This window comes from Tenebrio molitor, chromosome 9 (genome assembly GCF_963966145.1).
Source record: "Tenebrio molitor chromosome 9, icTenMoli1.1, whole genome shotgun sequence".
Taxonomy (NCBI): Eukaryota; Metazoa; Arthropoda; class Insecta; order Coleoptera; family Tenebrionidae; genus Tenebrio; species Tenebrio molitor.
The window spans coordinates 18,257,298-18,271,314 of record NC_091054.1 but is presented as its reverse complement, the minus strand read 5'-3'; the positions used below and the strand labels follow the sequence as shown (position 1 = coordinate 18,271,314).

General features: G+C 34.6%; 1 protein-coding gene across 5 annotated transcripts in view; it reads right to left on the bottom strand.

Moving 5' to 3' along the window:
* The window catches only part of pyd (polychaetoid), a 37,116-nt gene that overhangs the window by 9,667 nt on the left and 13,432 nt on the right, over nucleotides 1–14,017 (bottom strand). For all 5 annotated transcript variants that reach the window (XM_069059353.1, XM_069059357.1, XM_069059355.1 and 2 more), the window contains exons 2-3: nucleotides 509–672; nucleotides 219–457 (exon numbers count right to left, since the gene is read on the bottom strand). In XM_069059353.1, coding sequence (XP_068915454.1) covers nucleotides 219–457; nucleotides 509–672 — 403 coding nt within the window. The remainder of the gene's footprint in view (nucleotides 1–218; nucleotides 458–508; nucleotides 673–14,017) is intronic.

Sequence of the window (14,017 nt, the reverse complement as noted above, 5' to 3'; positions counted from 1 at the left end):
TGCGATAGTTAAATACAAGAAATTCGAACCACAAGAAGTGAGAAATTCGACTGTCACTGAGTGAGTGAGGTTATGTTTTCGTAACATTCTTTTAACAATAAAATCCTTAAAGTCTCACTCTTTGATTCGTGTTCACTCTAGCGCATTTTTGCACGATTGGAGCGTGCCCACTAGGCCCGCCTTCCAGGTCTTTGTGTTAAATTTTATTGGTTTCTTACCTTCCTTCTTCGAATTCTTCGTCAGGGTGACTTTGGCCGGCAACGGATTGATCCCGAGCGCCGCTAGCGGGGTTCCGGTGTACGACGCACTCAGACTGTGACTGTGCTGGTGTTGTATGGTCCTCCTCTTGATGACCAGCGTGACCGTGTCCCCCGAGTCCCTCAGGACTTGGACCGCAGTGGCGTAGTCAACGTTCTGGAGCGATATTCCGTTGACAGAAATAATCCTGTCGTTGACCCTAACAGCACACCCCGTCAGTACGACCGCAACAAAAACCGCAACGACTTACTGTAGAATTCTTTCGGCCGGACCTGAGGCCAGGACGTCGCTGACGGCGATGCTGGGATCGCCCGAGGCGAAATGGGGATTGTCCCTTCCGCCGGAAACGGCAATTCCGAAGCCATAGCCCGGGACTCTGGTCACGCATATTTGTTTGTATTCCCAGCCGCGTTCCTGTAAGCATTTTCCAGATAGAGATAAAGAAGTCTTAGTCATGCAAGAACAATGTGTGGTGTTGCGTAAATTAATGGTACCATTGCCGGTTGCACTGTTAAGTGCTGTTTTATTGAATTGTGAAAGAGGGTTCTGTGAAGTCTGCAATTGGAGGTAATTGTGTGCGGCAGCGGCGGTTCGTGTTATTACAAAAATAAAATAAAAATAAATAATGGAAAGAGAAACACTTTTTGTTCAGTAATTTAATGAAACGTCCAATGAAAGACCAGAAAGACGAAAACTCTTACTTTAGCAATTTGCTGATCTAAGAAGGGCGTATTTTCATGTTCCATGAGAAAGGACAGATCTTATAGTGCAGAATATATTTAAGACACTTAAGATAATCTTGCTGAATTTTGGTCAAGTAAAGTCAAGTCAAATTGTTGTGCACGAGAAAGATATTATTTAGAGCAAGAGAATTTTGTGCGTTACAAGAATTTCTTAAGAAAGCTTTGGTCTAATAAAAACCAAGAGAGAAAAAACTTCCACGTAGAAAAATTTGATGACCCAAGAAGTTTGGTAAATTTTGAACATGACAGAATTCTTACAAAATTTCTTTGTTCTGATTTCAACGTGAAAAAAATTCGTTTAATCTTATTTCTGCTGCCAGCACTGGATTAAATGACAAAATATGTTGTTAGGATGTTGTTATTGCAGTTCGGGTGTACCCCCCAGGATCGATTCTTGGACCTCTACTAGTCCCATCGAATACACCTGACAATCAAAGCCGTTAAAAAGGATTAAAGTTAGGTTTTAATTTATTTAGTGCTATTCATTAGGCCATAATCTAAATTTATTTTTGTTTGTGATGTAATAATTTTTTTCCAACGTCAAGTCTGAAAATGACATTTCCATCACTCAATTTAGAGATGAAAGTAGGCGTTTGCATCACATGTGAGGAAAGTAAATCACTTCCCTCACTAGTGGGGAAAGTAAAAAAAAAATTGATCCCCATTTAGGTATGTACATACTTTCTTTAAAATAACGTTCAAATATACATATATGTATATACATTTGTAAGAATTCTTTATTAACAATTAGCACTTACAAAGATACTTAACTTTTTTATCAGTATTATAGAAATTAAATGTACAATTTTTTACACGAATTAAAACTCCAAATGTTCCTGATTTTTTTTTCTAAATAACGTGTCGGTACAGAGCTTGACGTTGACGCCAAACTAGCGCTTCTTACTACTTGTCTCCATCTCAGTAACGCATTGTATTCCTTTCCGTAGCGTGCTCGAGATTTTATAGGTAATAATTCCAAAGATACCTACAGGTCGACCAGAACAGCTTGGCGAGTGACGCAGTGGACTGAAATCCCTCCCATTAGCGGAGCGCACTTGTCTGTTGGGTGTTTAGATCGTGTACTAAGGGGCGAAAATCAGCGCTTCAAGCTTCAAACCTGTAGGGGAAAGAGTTAAGAATATTTATTAAGAAAAGCGGGTACGTCTTGTAGCTTCAAGGGAACAGCATGTCCGGGCTGTTTTGAGCAGATTTGCTTCATTGAGTGTACCGTACCTACAACCATAGCCATATCCTTGTCTTACAGAGACTCGCTCGTTTCCTCTTGTGCGCATCTCATACGCCAAGCTATTCTGGTCAAGCTGTACTTCGCTGCTTCTTTAATTTCTGGATTTGGTAAATTTACAACACTATCTTCTACTTCCATCACTATTTGTTTAGTAAATTCTGAGTAATTTTCAAGTTTTGGTAAAAACACGACTTGACATTCATTAATTAAATTTTATTGTTTACTGTGAGCATGGAAACGTGATTTTCAAATTTTACTTCTATATTGATTTGCATAAAATAATAAATTGATAATACCTATGCAAGATAAACCGAAAGCTCTTGACGTTGGAAAAAATAGTATGTTATATACGTGAGGAAAGGTCCATTGCTAAACTTGAATGATTAGATCAACTCGCTATCGCTCGTGATCCAATTGTCATTCTCGTTTAGCAATGCATCCCTTTCCTCACTTATATAACAATATACTATTGCTTCTGACCTCTCTTTGTTGCCTATTTTTTCTTATTTCCTTTTTGGTTCTTTTTTTCTCAGCCCAACTGCAAATTTTGTTTTACAATTTTCTACGCTAGATTAATTGAAGATTAATTAGACTGCTTGGTACTGTATAGAAGTGCTTTATTTATGTGTTGCGGTAGCATCAGACTTGCACGTTCTAAATACGTTAAAAATAGTCTCCAACATCCACATGTTCGTAACAACGAACAGGTAAAAATTCCAATTAGAAACGGTCTGAGCCGTACATTTTTTAACAGAATCCGATTAAACCGTCATGAATCAACGGAGATGAAAGACACGACGGTCTCGGGTCCTGAAGATGGATGGTCGCGTGAGAGATTTGTGGGATTAAAAAATTTCTGTTTCGGTGGAGATTCGTCGAATTTTTGGCTCTTTGATGAGTAAATTTAGATCTGTTTACAGAACCGTGTCAGAGCTAAATGAGACATAAAGGATTTTAAGGAGACGTCTTCACAATATTCTATAACTGTAATAATGCATTTTCCCAGAAAAATTATCTGCGGTATTAATTATTCTTGATGTTTTTCACTTTCCTTGAGAAACAAAAGGTGCCGACGTCAGTTTCATGCGATTGATATTTATTGTTTCTTAATTGCGACAATTATGCAAGTGAGATAATCCGTGCGATTCTGTGCTTCTAGCGTCTTTTGCAATCTTATTCGCCATTTGTAAGTTAAGCAAGCTCGACATTTCTTCCGTTTTAATTGAGTTTTTCAAATGTTGCGCAATCACTCGTGCAATAGAAAAATCGGGAAGGATTTAGAAATCGCGATTAAGGTGGGTCAAAAAAGTGATTTCGGAAACAGTACTACTGCGTAGTAGATGATTTCTCAAAAGCTCAAAAAAGATCAGAGATTTAAAACCTCGTCTCATGGTTCTGCAAAATAGTTATTTGTGTATCAAGGCCAAAAGAGCATCTTTTTTGTCCGAGTCAGTTTTCTGGCCGAGGCTTGAAAACAGGCGAGGACAAAAGGCACTTTTTGGCAGAGGTGCATATTAAATTTTTTAGGCGACCGCACGAACTACAAGCAACAAACGAATGCTAGTCACAATTTGATAGGTTCATTTGAACATAGGTGCATTTTGAATTTAAATAGTTTTTTGAAGCATCAAAAGTTAAAAAAACCTAGAAGAATAACATATTGGTTAAAAAAGAATTATTTCAAAAGTCAAACTTTTAACTTCAGTTCTTTGACATTCTATCACGATTATTATTGTGTACTTATTTGAAAAATATTTTTTGACCAAGTTTTAAACGATTTTAGTTGTTTAAGAAAACAATTCTCCAAACTGAGACTTTTTAAACTTATATAAAATTAAAATCATCACTTGAAGGACACTCATTTTCTGAACTGCAGTTACTTTCGAAAATACCAACACTATTTGTAATCCACCGATTAGTTCAGCACAGTTAGTTTTTAATTATTATCGAAGCGACTTGCGTTTTTCTGATTCAGTGATCTGTGAAATTCTTTAAAAAATAATAAATAAAAACCAAATACCACTTAGATAACGATTAATTAATAAACAAGGCTGTCAAAGTAGTCCGCAGAATATGTCACATAGTATTGGTTATTACAGTCACATGACAAGTTTGACAGCTGTCAAATACACATATACGAGTTATGAGATGTGTGTGTGTGTGTAGTAGGTATCGTACATTGACACAGTAATTTTTTTTTCACGTAGAAGTATAAACTATAAATGCTTTGGCAGCTGACTCGATGACAGCCGATTCTGCCACCACAGCCGCCTCCCCAGCGCAAACCCAACAAACGCAAATTCCCACAATTATCGACTTCCAGACTTTAGAACTTAATTATCATCCGACTGTTGTGTATTATTCTCAATTAAAATCGTGAGAACCCGGGGTACTGAACCTTATCGCGTCTGCTGTCCAAATCCGACGATTACTTCGTCGACCTTGACGTTGACAGTGAATCTCACCTCCACATCTGTCACTCGATCGCCCATCACACCTGAGATAATTGAAATTCAATCCGTCGCTAACTTAACGGCACTAAATTATTAACAGCTGTTAAATTGTAAATCGTGTAATCCGACCCTTGTTACGGTGTGGTAACAACGGGGAACACCTGTACGACATGAATTAAGACCGGAGCGCAATAATAATAATAATGGTCGGCGATGCAAAAATGCGAATGGAAACAGAAAGCATCGCACAAAACGGAAAACGTTACAAAAAAATTATGGAATAAACAGGTGTTTTTAGAAAGTGTCGAACTGTTCCGTACAATGTGTACATTTTCTAGGCAGTGGTGCTAAGATATATGAAATCGCGGCTGCCAACTGGACAAAAAAAGAACACAAAGTTTTAGTCAACATTCTCTTGCACATGGTTCAAATTGTCGCTAGACCATCACACATCCGGTGGCACGGCATCCAGGCCGCTTTAATTTATTATTATTGTGACTATTATCATTATTTAAAATTAATTGAAGCCTTCTTGATCTCACAGTATTATTATTATTACTTTCAAATGAATTAAAAACATTTCAAATTAATCAATGCCCCCTCCGCCGATCATTAGTCGCGTACAAGACACCGCTCTTCCGTTCCGATGGACCGATTTAGATGTAACAGTCGTTTGGCTGTGGTCCACCTGAAAATCTATAAATAATGTGTGATTTGAGAAGATGGCGACCCTCAGTCGTCATCGCAGTCACAATCGAGCAATTTCCGGCCGGAGAGACTCTCCAAATCGTAAACTGTAGTCATTGATTCCAATAAGACAATGAGGAGAGGAAGGGGGGGCCCGAAGAGAGGGGGCTGGAACTGGTGGCTAAGGGGCAAGTCGGTTTTAACATTCAAGTGGCGTCGAAGGACGCGATTTCTGCAGAAATAAAAGAAGCTGAGACAAGACCAAGGTCAGTGATGACCCGACGACCAGATCGAAAAACTTGATGTGGTGATGGCTTTTTCGTGGACCAGTGAAAGTGGTCGTAATTAGGACCAGTTTACCGTTTCTGCGGCTAGACTACGTCGAATTAAGACGACAGCACATTCGACTGACTTTTGTCAGTCGTTTAGACGTTTGTTCGAATGCAAAAAAACTGCTTTTCGAGAACTACGAAAGGCACGTCTTTGATTAGAACTGTAAATGTCAAATCAGGATTCAACAGACGTTTGCTCGTTATTTGGTGTTTGTTTGAATGCAAAAAATGTACTTTTACAACAGACACAAAAGGCACGTCTTTGATTAGAATTGTAAATGCCAAATAAGGATTCGCCAAACGGTTGTTCGTCGTTTGGGGTTTGCTTGATGTAAAAACATTTGGACCAGTTGACGGAAATTGCCTCACTATCAAAGAATTTGTCGTTTTCTTTTTGTCAAGAATTGATTCTTAAGACTTGAATCGATTTGTCGTTGAAGTTATGATTAGACCTGTGCTAATCAAGCTGAAACGTACGCACCTCCATGAGAAATATTTTTGATCGGGCGTTACCCAAGCGGTCAGAGTTCACACAATATTATCTAATTAAAAGAATTCAAGATCTTCCACACTAGTAGAGTATTTATCATTTTTATTTTATTTGATAAATCTTTATTCTTAATGTACCGTCATTCATTAATCAAAATCGTTTCATAAAATATGATTAATTGCTGTACTCTTATTTAAGAGTGTTGACCTCGCTCTCGACAAAAAAATTAACACAGATAACCTTATTCCTCATTTTTATCAGCTCGGTACACCGGGTGAACGTCAAATATTTTGAAAAAAAAAAAAAAATTATATGTACTGTAATAATTTGATTTTAAAAATTCTTTGAAGCATATGAAGCATCCAAATGAAAAACTTGTCTTTCTTGAAATGCATCTCAAATTTTTTTTGTGATTTTATACTGTAACGATTTATTTAAAAAAAAATGCCTTGGTAGATACTCAAAAATGTTCAGAAGTGACAAAGATAATTTTGGGCAAAGTCACTACGAGTATGTAATAATTATATTAATTCCACTGGACACATTGTACATTTAAAAAAAATCATACGCAGACCTTTTCGTCAATTTATATCGTAGAATTTTTTATCTTCTACGATATAAATTGACGAAAAGGTCTGCGTATGATTTTTTTTAAATGTACAATGTGTCCAGTGGAATTAATATAATTATTATATACTCGTAGTGACACTTTTTACATTTTTTTTGTGCTATTTATATTTAGCAAATGAACTACGGGTGATGTTACACAAATGCCCATTTCTATAAGAAATACAAATGTATTTTACATTTTTTATGCACAAGAGAACCGGTTTCTCTTCCATGGCTTTAATCCTAAATGGTGCCTTGAGTATCCCATTCACTATGATGTTGATTTTCGAGTTTTCGATTTACTCTAAATTACGTCAAAGATGTAAACAGGTTCTTTATCAAAATAAAATTTACAAGTATTTACAAGATTCTGGCATATTTTTTTAAATTATGTTAATTTTCACTTTATTAAAAGCCACTTCAAAATTAGTCTTTTGATGGATTTTTTCATTTGAATAAAAAGATATCACCTAAATTCTAAACGGTTATAAAAGAGAAAATTTTTTACTTTTCACAATTGCAGTGATTTGGTTATTTTTTTTTAACTATCTTATAACACACAATGAAAACTCAATAGTTAATAACTAATAACACGTTATCAATGCTTACCAAAAGGTGTAAAACCATTGAAGCAGTACACCTCTACTTTGTTTTAGCTTGATTGATAAACAATACCTTTATTGTTTGAAATACGTGCTTAATAAGAACTGGCTAAAATAAGCAGTTTTCATTGTTATCAATTGTGATTAAGGAAAACAAGATTTACTGGGAGATTTCGTGCACTATTTTAATGTAAAAATGTATTTGATAACGCCAAGAGTGCTTATTGTGGATGCTATAATTTGCGTTAAATTTACCTGTAGAGAAAATTATACAGTGCGTTCGTAAAGTTCGGAATAAATTCGATAAAACTGTAAGTTTTAATTTAACTTTGTTTTTAAAAAATGCATATTGTTCAGTACTTTGCTTGTATTGACAGATTGTCATCTCCTAATAATGACGTCATCAATATTTTTTAAATGACATTTTATTCTTATTTTTCTGGTACGCCTTCGTACTAGCTAAACGATCAATAAAAAAAAGTTGACACCTTACATAATAATTTTTTTTGACAAAATGACAAATTTTACTTTAATTTTTAACTTAATTTTTTTTCCAATAGATTTAGTTACAATTGAAGGTTTATTTTAATAGACCAAACAATTTAGAATGATTTGCGGTAGAGAATTCGCACTGAAACGGAACAAATAAGCCCTGACATTATTGAGCGCAGTGTACAAAGTGTCGGTGAGCGCCAAATAGTTGGCGGGAGACAATTTCAACATTTGCGTTAAATTTTATTGTTAACCTGAGATGTTTGTTTGACTTTGTTTGAGGTCAATTAAAATTTTTACATTAAAAATTAAGTTAAATTTTTTAAGTAAAATTTGTCATTTTCTCAAAAAAATTGTTATGTAAGGTATCAATTTTTTTCATTAGTCGTTTAAGTACTAAGAAGGTCTATCAGAAAAAGATGAAAAAAGTGAGGGTTGTCATTTAAAAAAATTATTGATGACGTCATTATTAGGAGACGACAAGCTGTCAACTTAAATAACGTACTGTACAACATGCACTTTTTAAAAACAAAGTTGACCTCTCCGAGGATTTTTCTCAGAAATTAATACTTATAATTTTATTCCGAACTTTACGAACGCACTGTATGTATCACGTAGCTGTCTAAGGTAAAGTTTTATTTCCTCCAATGAATGACTCCCTATCATAGAAGTAACAATTTTTTACACACGGTCTATATACCGAGTGAATCAAGTTTTACCGCCCGAGCGAAAACACCCACTTATAATCAATTTAAAATTCTCAAAAAATTCAAGAATGATTGTGTATCGGTGTAGAACAGTTTGTAAAAATTTCAAATTTTTTAATGAAACAGGTAAATACATATTTCGTTTTAATTCAATAACCGCTACATTAATTTACAAACATTTTTACTCAGTCCTTTCAAACATTTAGGAAAAATTTCATATCATTGAAATCATGAAAACATTACTGGTTTTTGAAATAAATGAAATTTGATATTAAAGTGAAAAAAGTTAGGTATGATTTATTATTAAACTGGGCGGTCACCTCCATCAAAGATGTTGACGTGGGTTCTTTATTGTACCCTTTAGGGACTAAAGAATTACTAGAAAACTTCTCAACAGATGTCTATTGCCTGTTTACCAACAATGAGGTATTTATTTATGACAAATCTTGGTCATTTTTCGCTATTAATGTTAAAATTGGAATAATTCAACAACTAATAATTTTATTTTGATGCGAATTTCATAAATGTGTTCTTTGAATTAATTGTGAATTAAGAGCGTGTACGAAAAAATTTTTTTTCTCAAAATCGATTTTTAAATTTTATGGCTCTGAAAATTGATTACACATTTGAAGCCTTATCTTATATCAAGAGAACGTAACCCTAAAGTTTCGTAATTTTTACTAATTTCTTAAGAGGGTTAATCGTGTGGGCGGTAAAACTTGACTCACCCGGTACATAAAAAAGGTAATTAAAAAAAAAATTGTACGGTAATCTAACAATAAGGAACAGTTGGACGTCCAAAATCACAAATGAACAAATGAGAAAGTTCTGGCAGAAAATGCACAATCTGCATTTTTAATTAGTTAAGGTCGAAACATTCAATTCACAAATGCCATAATTTAATTATTGTTAATCTGACTTATTGAGGTCAGTATAACAATGAAAGAATTAAAAAAAAACTGAAAGGTAATCCTAAACTTACATAATAAATATCTACATTTAATTATACTTTCTTTTCTTTTGTTTTCGTCGGAAATGAAAAAATGAAAAATAAAAACACCCTGTACGTTTAAATTTCCTTTGTTACAAAGTTGCAGTAGTAACCACTGACATCTGATTGGATATGAAACTGTTGAGGCAAAATGTATTTATAATTTAGTAAAATTAAGAGGGTTTTAATGTATTTATTGTCATGATTATTATTACTAAGCTGTTATGATTTTGGTTTTTGATTTTAAGAGTCACAATTCTTCCAAATATAACTAGCATTTTGCAGAAATTAGAAGAAATGAAAATTCGCTACATGTCAAAAAGTTTCTCCCAGTCAATATAAATAATAAAATAACATTCATTGCAATACATATTTTCACGACTCATAAAATTTAATTAAATAAGAAGAAACCTGCACTGTATGATCTCACTTCGTGGAATTTGGTGCTACAAATGAAACAGCATAAAACGAACAAAATAGATTGGAACTGTAATTAAAAATGATTTAAACTTTATGCGGTGAATACATATGTATCTTCAAGTGTAGTAAAAAAAAATTGAAACGAAACAGAAAAGGCGATGTACGTGGAGATTTCATCATGAAATGTGTCTCTTAGTTATAATTCAAGTCTTTAACACGATTCCTCATACATTTGTGACTCAACTGAAAACTATTTCATGAAAGTTCTAACAAAAAGCGACTTTAGCCGACATTTTGAACACTGAAGCGAAAACCTAATTAATTATTATGCAACTTTAATGGACACTTCTTACACTTTGCCACGGTTACATCCGGGAAAATGTGACTTGCACACAACCAACAGTGACCCAACAGACAATTGTTTGTATTCTAACGGAATGTCGGAATGAAGAAAAAAATGAAATCAACAATAAATCTAACATAATAATAAGAATAATAAAAAGCCAATAAATGTCATAATGTCAGATAAGTTAATTAAATACTCGAACATCTTATCTTTTGTATTAGAATTTAGTACCGGAGTCGAAGTATTTTAGGTGCCCACTAACATTTGACAGGTTCCAACTTGTTGAAGAAGCATCAAGAGGGGACTATGCAACATCCTGAAGATCTGAAGCCTGTTTTATGTCATATTTTGTGTTGTTTATATCGTCACCACCGTCTCAAAAAAACCTTCACCTCAAGACTATTTAACATTATGACATCACACATCGTCATCTGTAAATTAATCTGGACTGATCAACTTGTTGGGCACTTCGCCTGCAATTAAACAGTGACCCAAGAAAACACTTTTAGTTTCTTCTATTCGGTGGTTATTTCCAGATTTATTGTTACGCACGTGTGACTCGTGAGACCACATGTCACCTCGTCTTATTTTTAAATTAATTTGGAGTACGACACTTCCTGAAAGGTTTACGACAATCAGATTTCATTCATCCACTTCATTCAATAACCATTTAAAAATAGATTGTCCACTTGTGCTGAAGATGTTCCTGGTGCGTTAAATCCTCCAGTGTTGTAGATACCTAATTGTATTTTAGAACGTCCGGGGTACCACAAGGTTGAGCTATTGGTCCACTTTTATTTCGTATTTTAACTAGCGGTGTTGGTGTCGACCCTAGGTCAAATGCACTATTGTATGCAGATGGACGTCAACTATCCATTTGTGTACAGGACACAACGATAATGAAAACTTAGATATACCATTTTAGAAATTGTGAATTGGTATATGTGTTATAGGTATAACTATCAAACAATACATTATTTCATCTGGAAGAACATTTTTTCATCTGTACCTCTAAATATTATTGAGTCTTGTAATATTTTACTCCTTATTGTTTTTTCTTATATACAGGGTGATTCTGAAATAAGTTTGGAAAAAAATGTGGAGTACCATTGACACAAATTAATTCTGGGTAAATGACTTTTGGAGGTGAAATCAAAAGGATGGAAACTACCCTATATCCTTGTATTTTCAATGCCTATGAATAGGGAAAATTTGTCCGAATTTGTTCACTTCATTAGCAACCATTGTTACATCAACTCCACAATAAAGTTGTAGGTGCAAGCACACTGCTTTGTAAATGTTTCTATGGAAATGATCGAGAGGAGTAATGTTACGTTTGTGACTGACGGGCACATTTTACCTTTGATTATTATTGTTGGTAAACTACCAAGATAATCAGGTAATCAGCTGTAACTCAGCAGCGTACTAGCAATTCTGACCAAATTTTCAATCATTTGTATCTCGAAAACGAAAAAACTTTTATAAGAATTTTTTTTTGTTTATGACTTCTTCTCATCATCACTAATTACCGGTTTTTTTCCAAACTTATTTCAGAATCACCCTGTATAATGAATTACTACCATTATTATCGCTCAATTGACAATCAGCCTAAAAATGCAGAGAAACGATAAAAAAACAAATTCAGTCCATCAATGTTTGAAAATATGATTTTATTTATTTTTGCATTTCATTTTTGAAATGTTTGATTTTGATTTGATTTTGCGCACATAATACAAAAATAACTATTGTTTGTTTTATTTTTCATTTTTAATTCTTACGTTTTACATATTTTGTTTCGAACGAATTTTGCGATTTCTTCGAACGCTTTTAAGAGTTATGTCAAAAAAACTACAGTTTTGTTTTATATTTGTTCGTTTGTTATTTTTATTTCTCATTCTTCCTATGTCCAATTATCATCCTTTTTTGACAATTGGTCAAATGGTAACACTTCAATTTTCACATCCAAAACACCAAAATATTTACATACCTAGGTACATCGAAATTTGAAATTTTATTTTATTGTTTGTTTTATTTTTCATTTTATTTCTAATTCTGGCGTTTACTACATATGTATTTTCTTTCTATTGTTTTGCGATTTATTCGAACAATTTTCAAAATTGTCATGTCAAAAAAACTAGTTTTGTTTTACATATTTTTATTTCTTTTTTCTATTTATTTCTCATTCTTGCTCTGTCCATTTATCATCTAGTCTTGAAAGTTATGCAAATGCAACACTTTAATTTTGACATTCAAAATAGAAAAAACTTTCTATCGAAATTCTCCCTCGCGTTTCACATATTTGTTTTTAAGTGAGTTTTGCGATTTATCCAAACGTTTTTCAAAATTGTCATGTCCAAAAAATTATAGTTTTGTTTTACGTTTCCTTTTTTTAATTTCAAATTCTTCCTCTGTCCAATTACGAGTATTATCATCAATTTTTGCCAGTTATTCAAAGGCAACAACACTTCAATTTTCACACCCAAAACACTAAAACATTTCCACGGAAATTTGAAAACTGAATTACATATTTTTTTCTATTCAAACACTTCAAAATTGTCATTTAAAAAAAACTACAGTTTTGTTTAACTTTTTTTTTCTCACTTTTCCTCTCTCCAATTATCATCCAATTTGAACAATTATCAACCGTGGCACACTTCGACCGCCTCGTATCAATCGTATCACAACTATCAAAACTGACCCAAAAATTCTGCATTCAGTCCATCTTCAGCACTGAAACCCGCTAACCCCGATTTTCTGATTTTCCAATTTCCACCGCAATCCCGAGTGGATCATTATCCAATCAATTCGTGACTACCCAATCTGCATAACCTCGCACAAATGGAGTGACAATTATCAACAACAAACCACATTCAAGGTTATCCACAATTCAACTTTTCCGACGATCATACTAAAATGGCCTGCACCAGTTTCACACAGACGCAATAATTTTCGTCGGGGCACATCTCCGCTGGCGCATTCCTCGCAACTGCAGCCGCATAATCCACATTAGACACACCCAACCAGAGAAATTCACTCGGACAAAATCCGAAGTGAACGTGGCCGCGCCACGAAAAAATCTTCCATACCGGACGACATAACCCACTTCTTCTTCTTCTTCTTGAAAGCTCTCGGATTCGCCACGGTTCGGGCTCGTTATCACGGCTGTAAACGACACCTGCGTGAGCCTGAATTTATTGTCGTCACTTTGCTAGGGATTGCGGAGGCCTAATCTGAGCGGCATTCTTGTAGACGAGCAGGTGGATAACCTTCAAGGTCGAGGGAGGAATGTACCCTTCGGGTTTGGGACCGAATTCCTGGAGGGTCGACGCGCAACGGATTTGTCGGAGGATAGGCCAAGATTTTTTCCGCCCGACAGTCGTACGCCATTTAGTGAAAGTAATTTAAACGAGCTGAATAAAATAAACATTCGAATAAATAGCTTTCTTCTCGTTATCAACCTTGAAGAAGGCGTCACCTGTTTGTCTGGACGTGGTGTTAGCGAGTGCGCTTCGACTAGTTTACACGTTGATTAGGATGTAGTAGTCAAATAGGTTGTTTTGTCAAAAGTAATAGTTCGAGTTTTTCGAACCAGGAATAGAAACAATCGAGGGGGGATTTAAGACTCTTGAATCTTATCAACA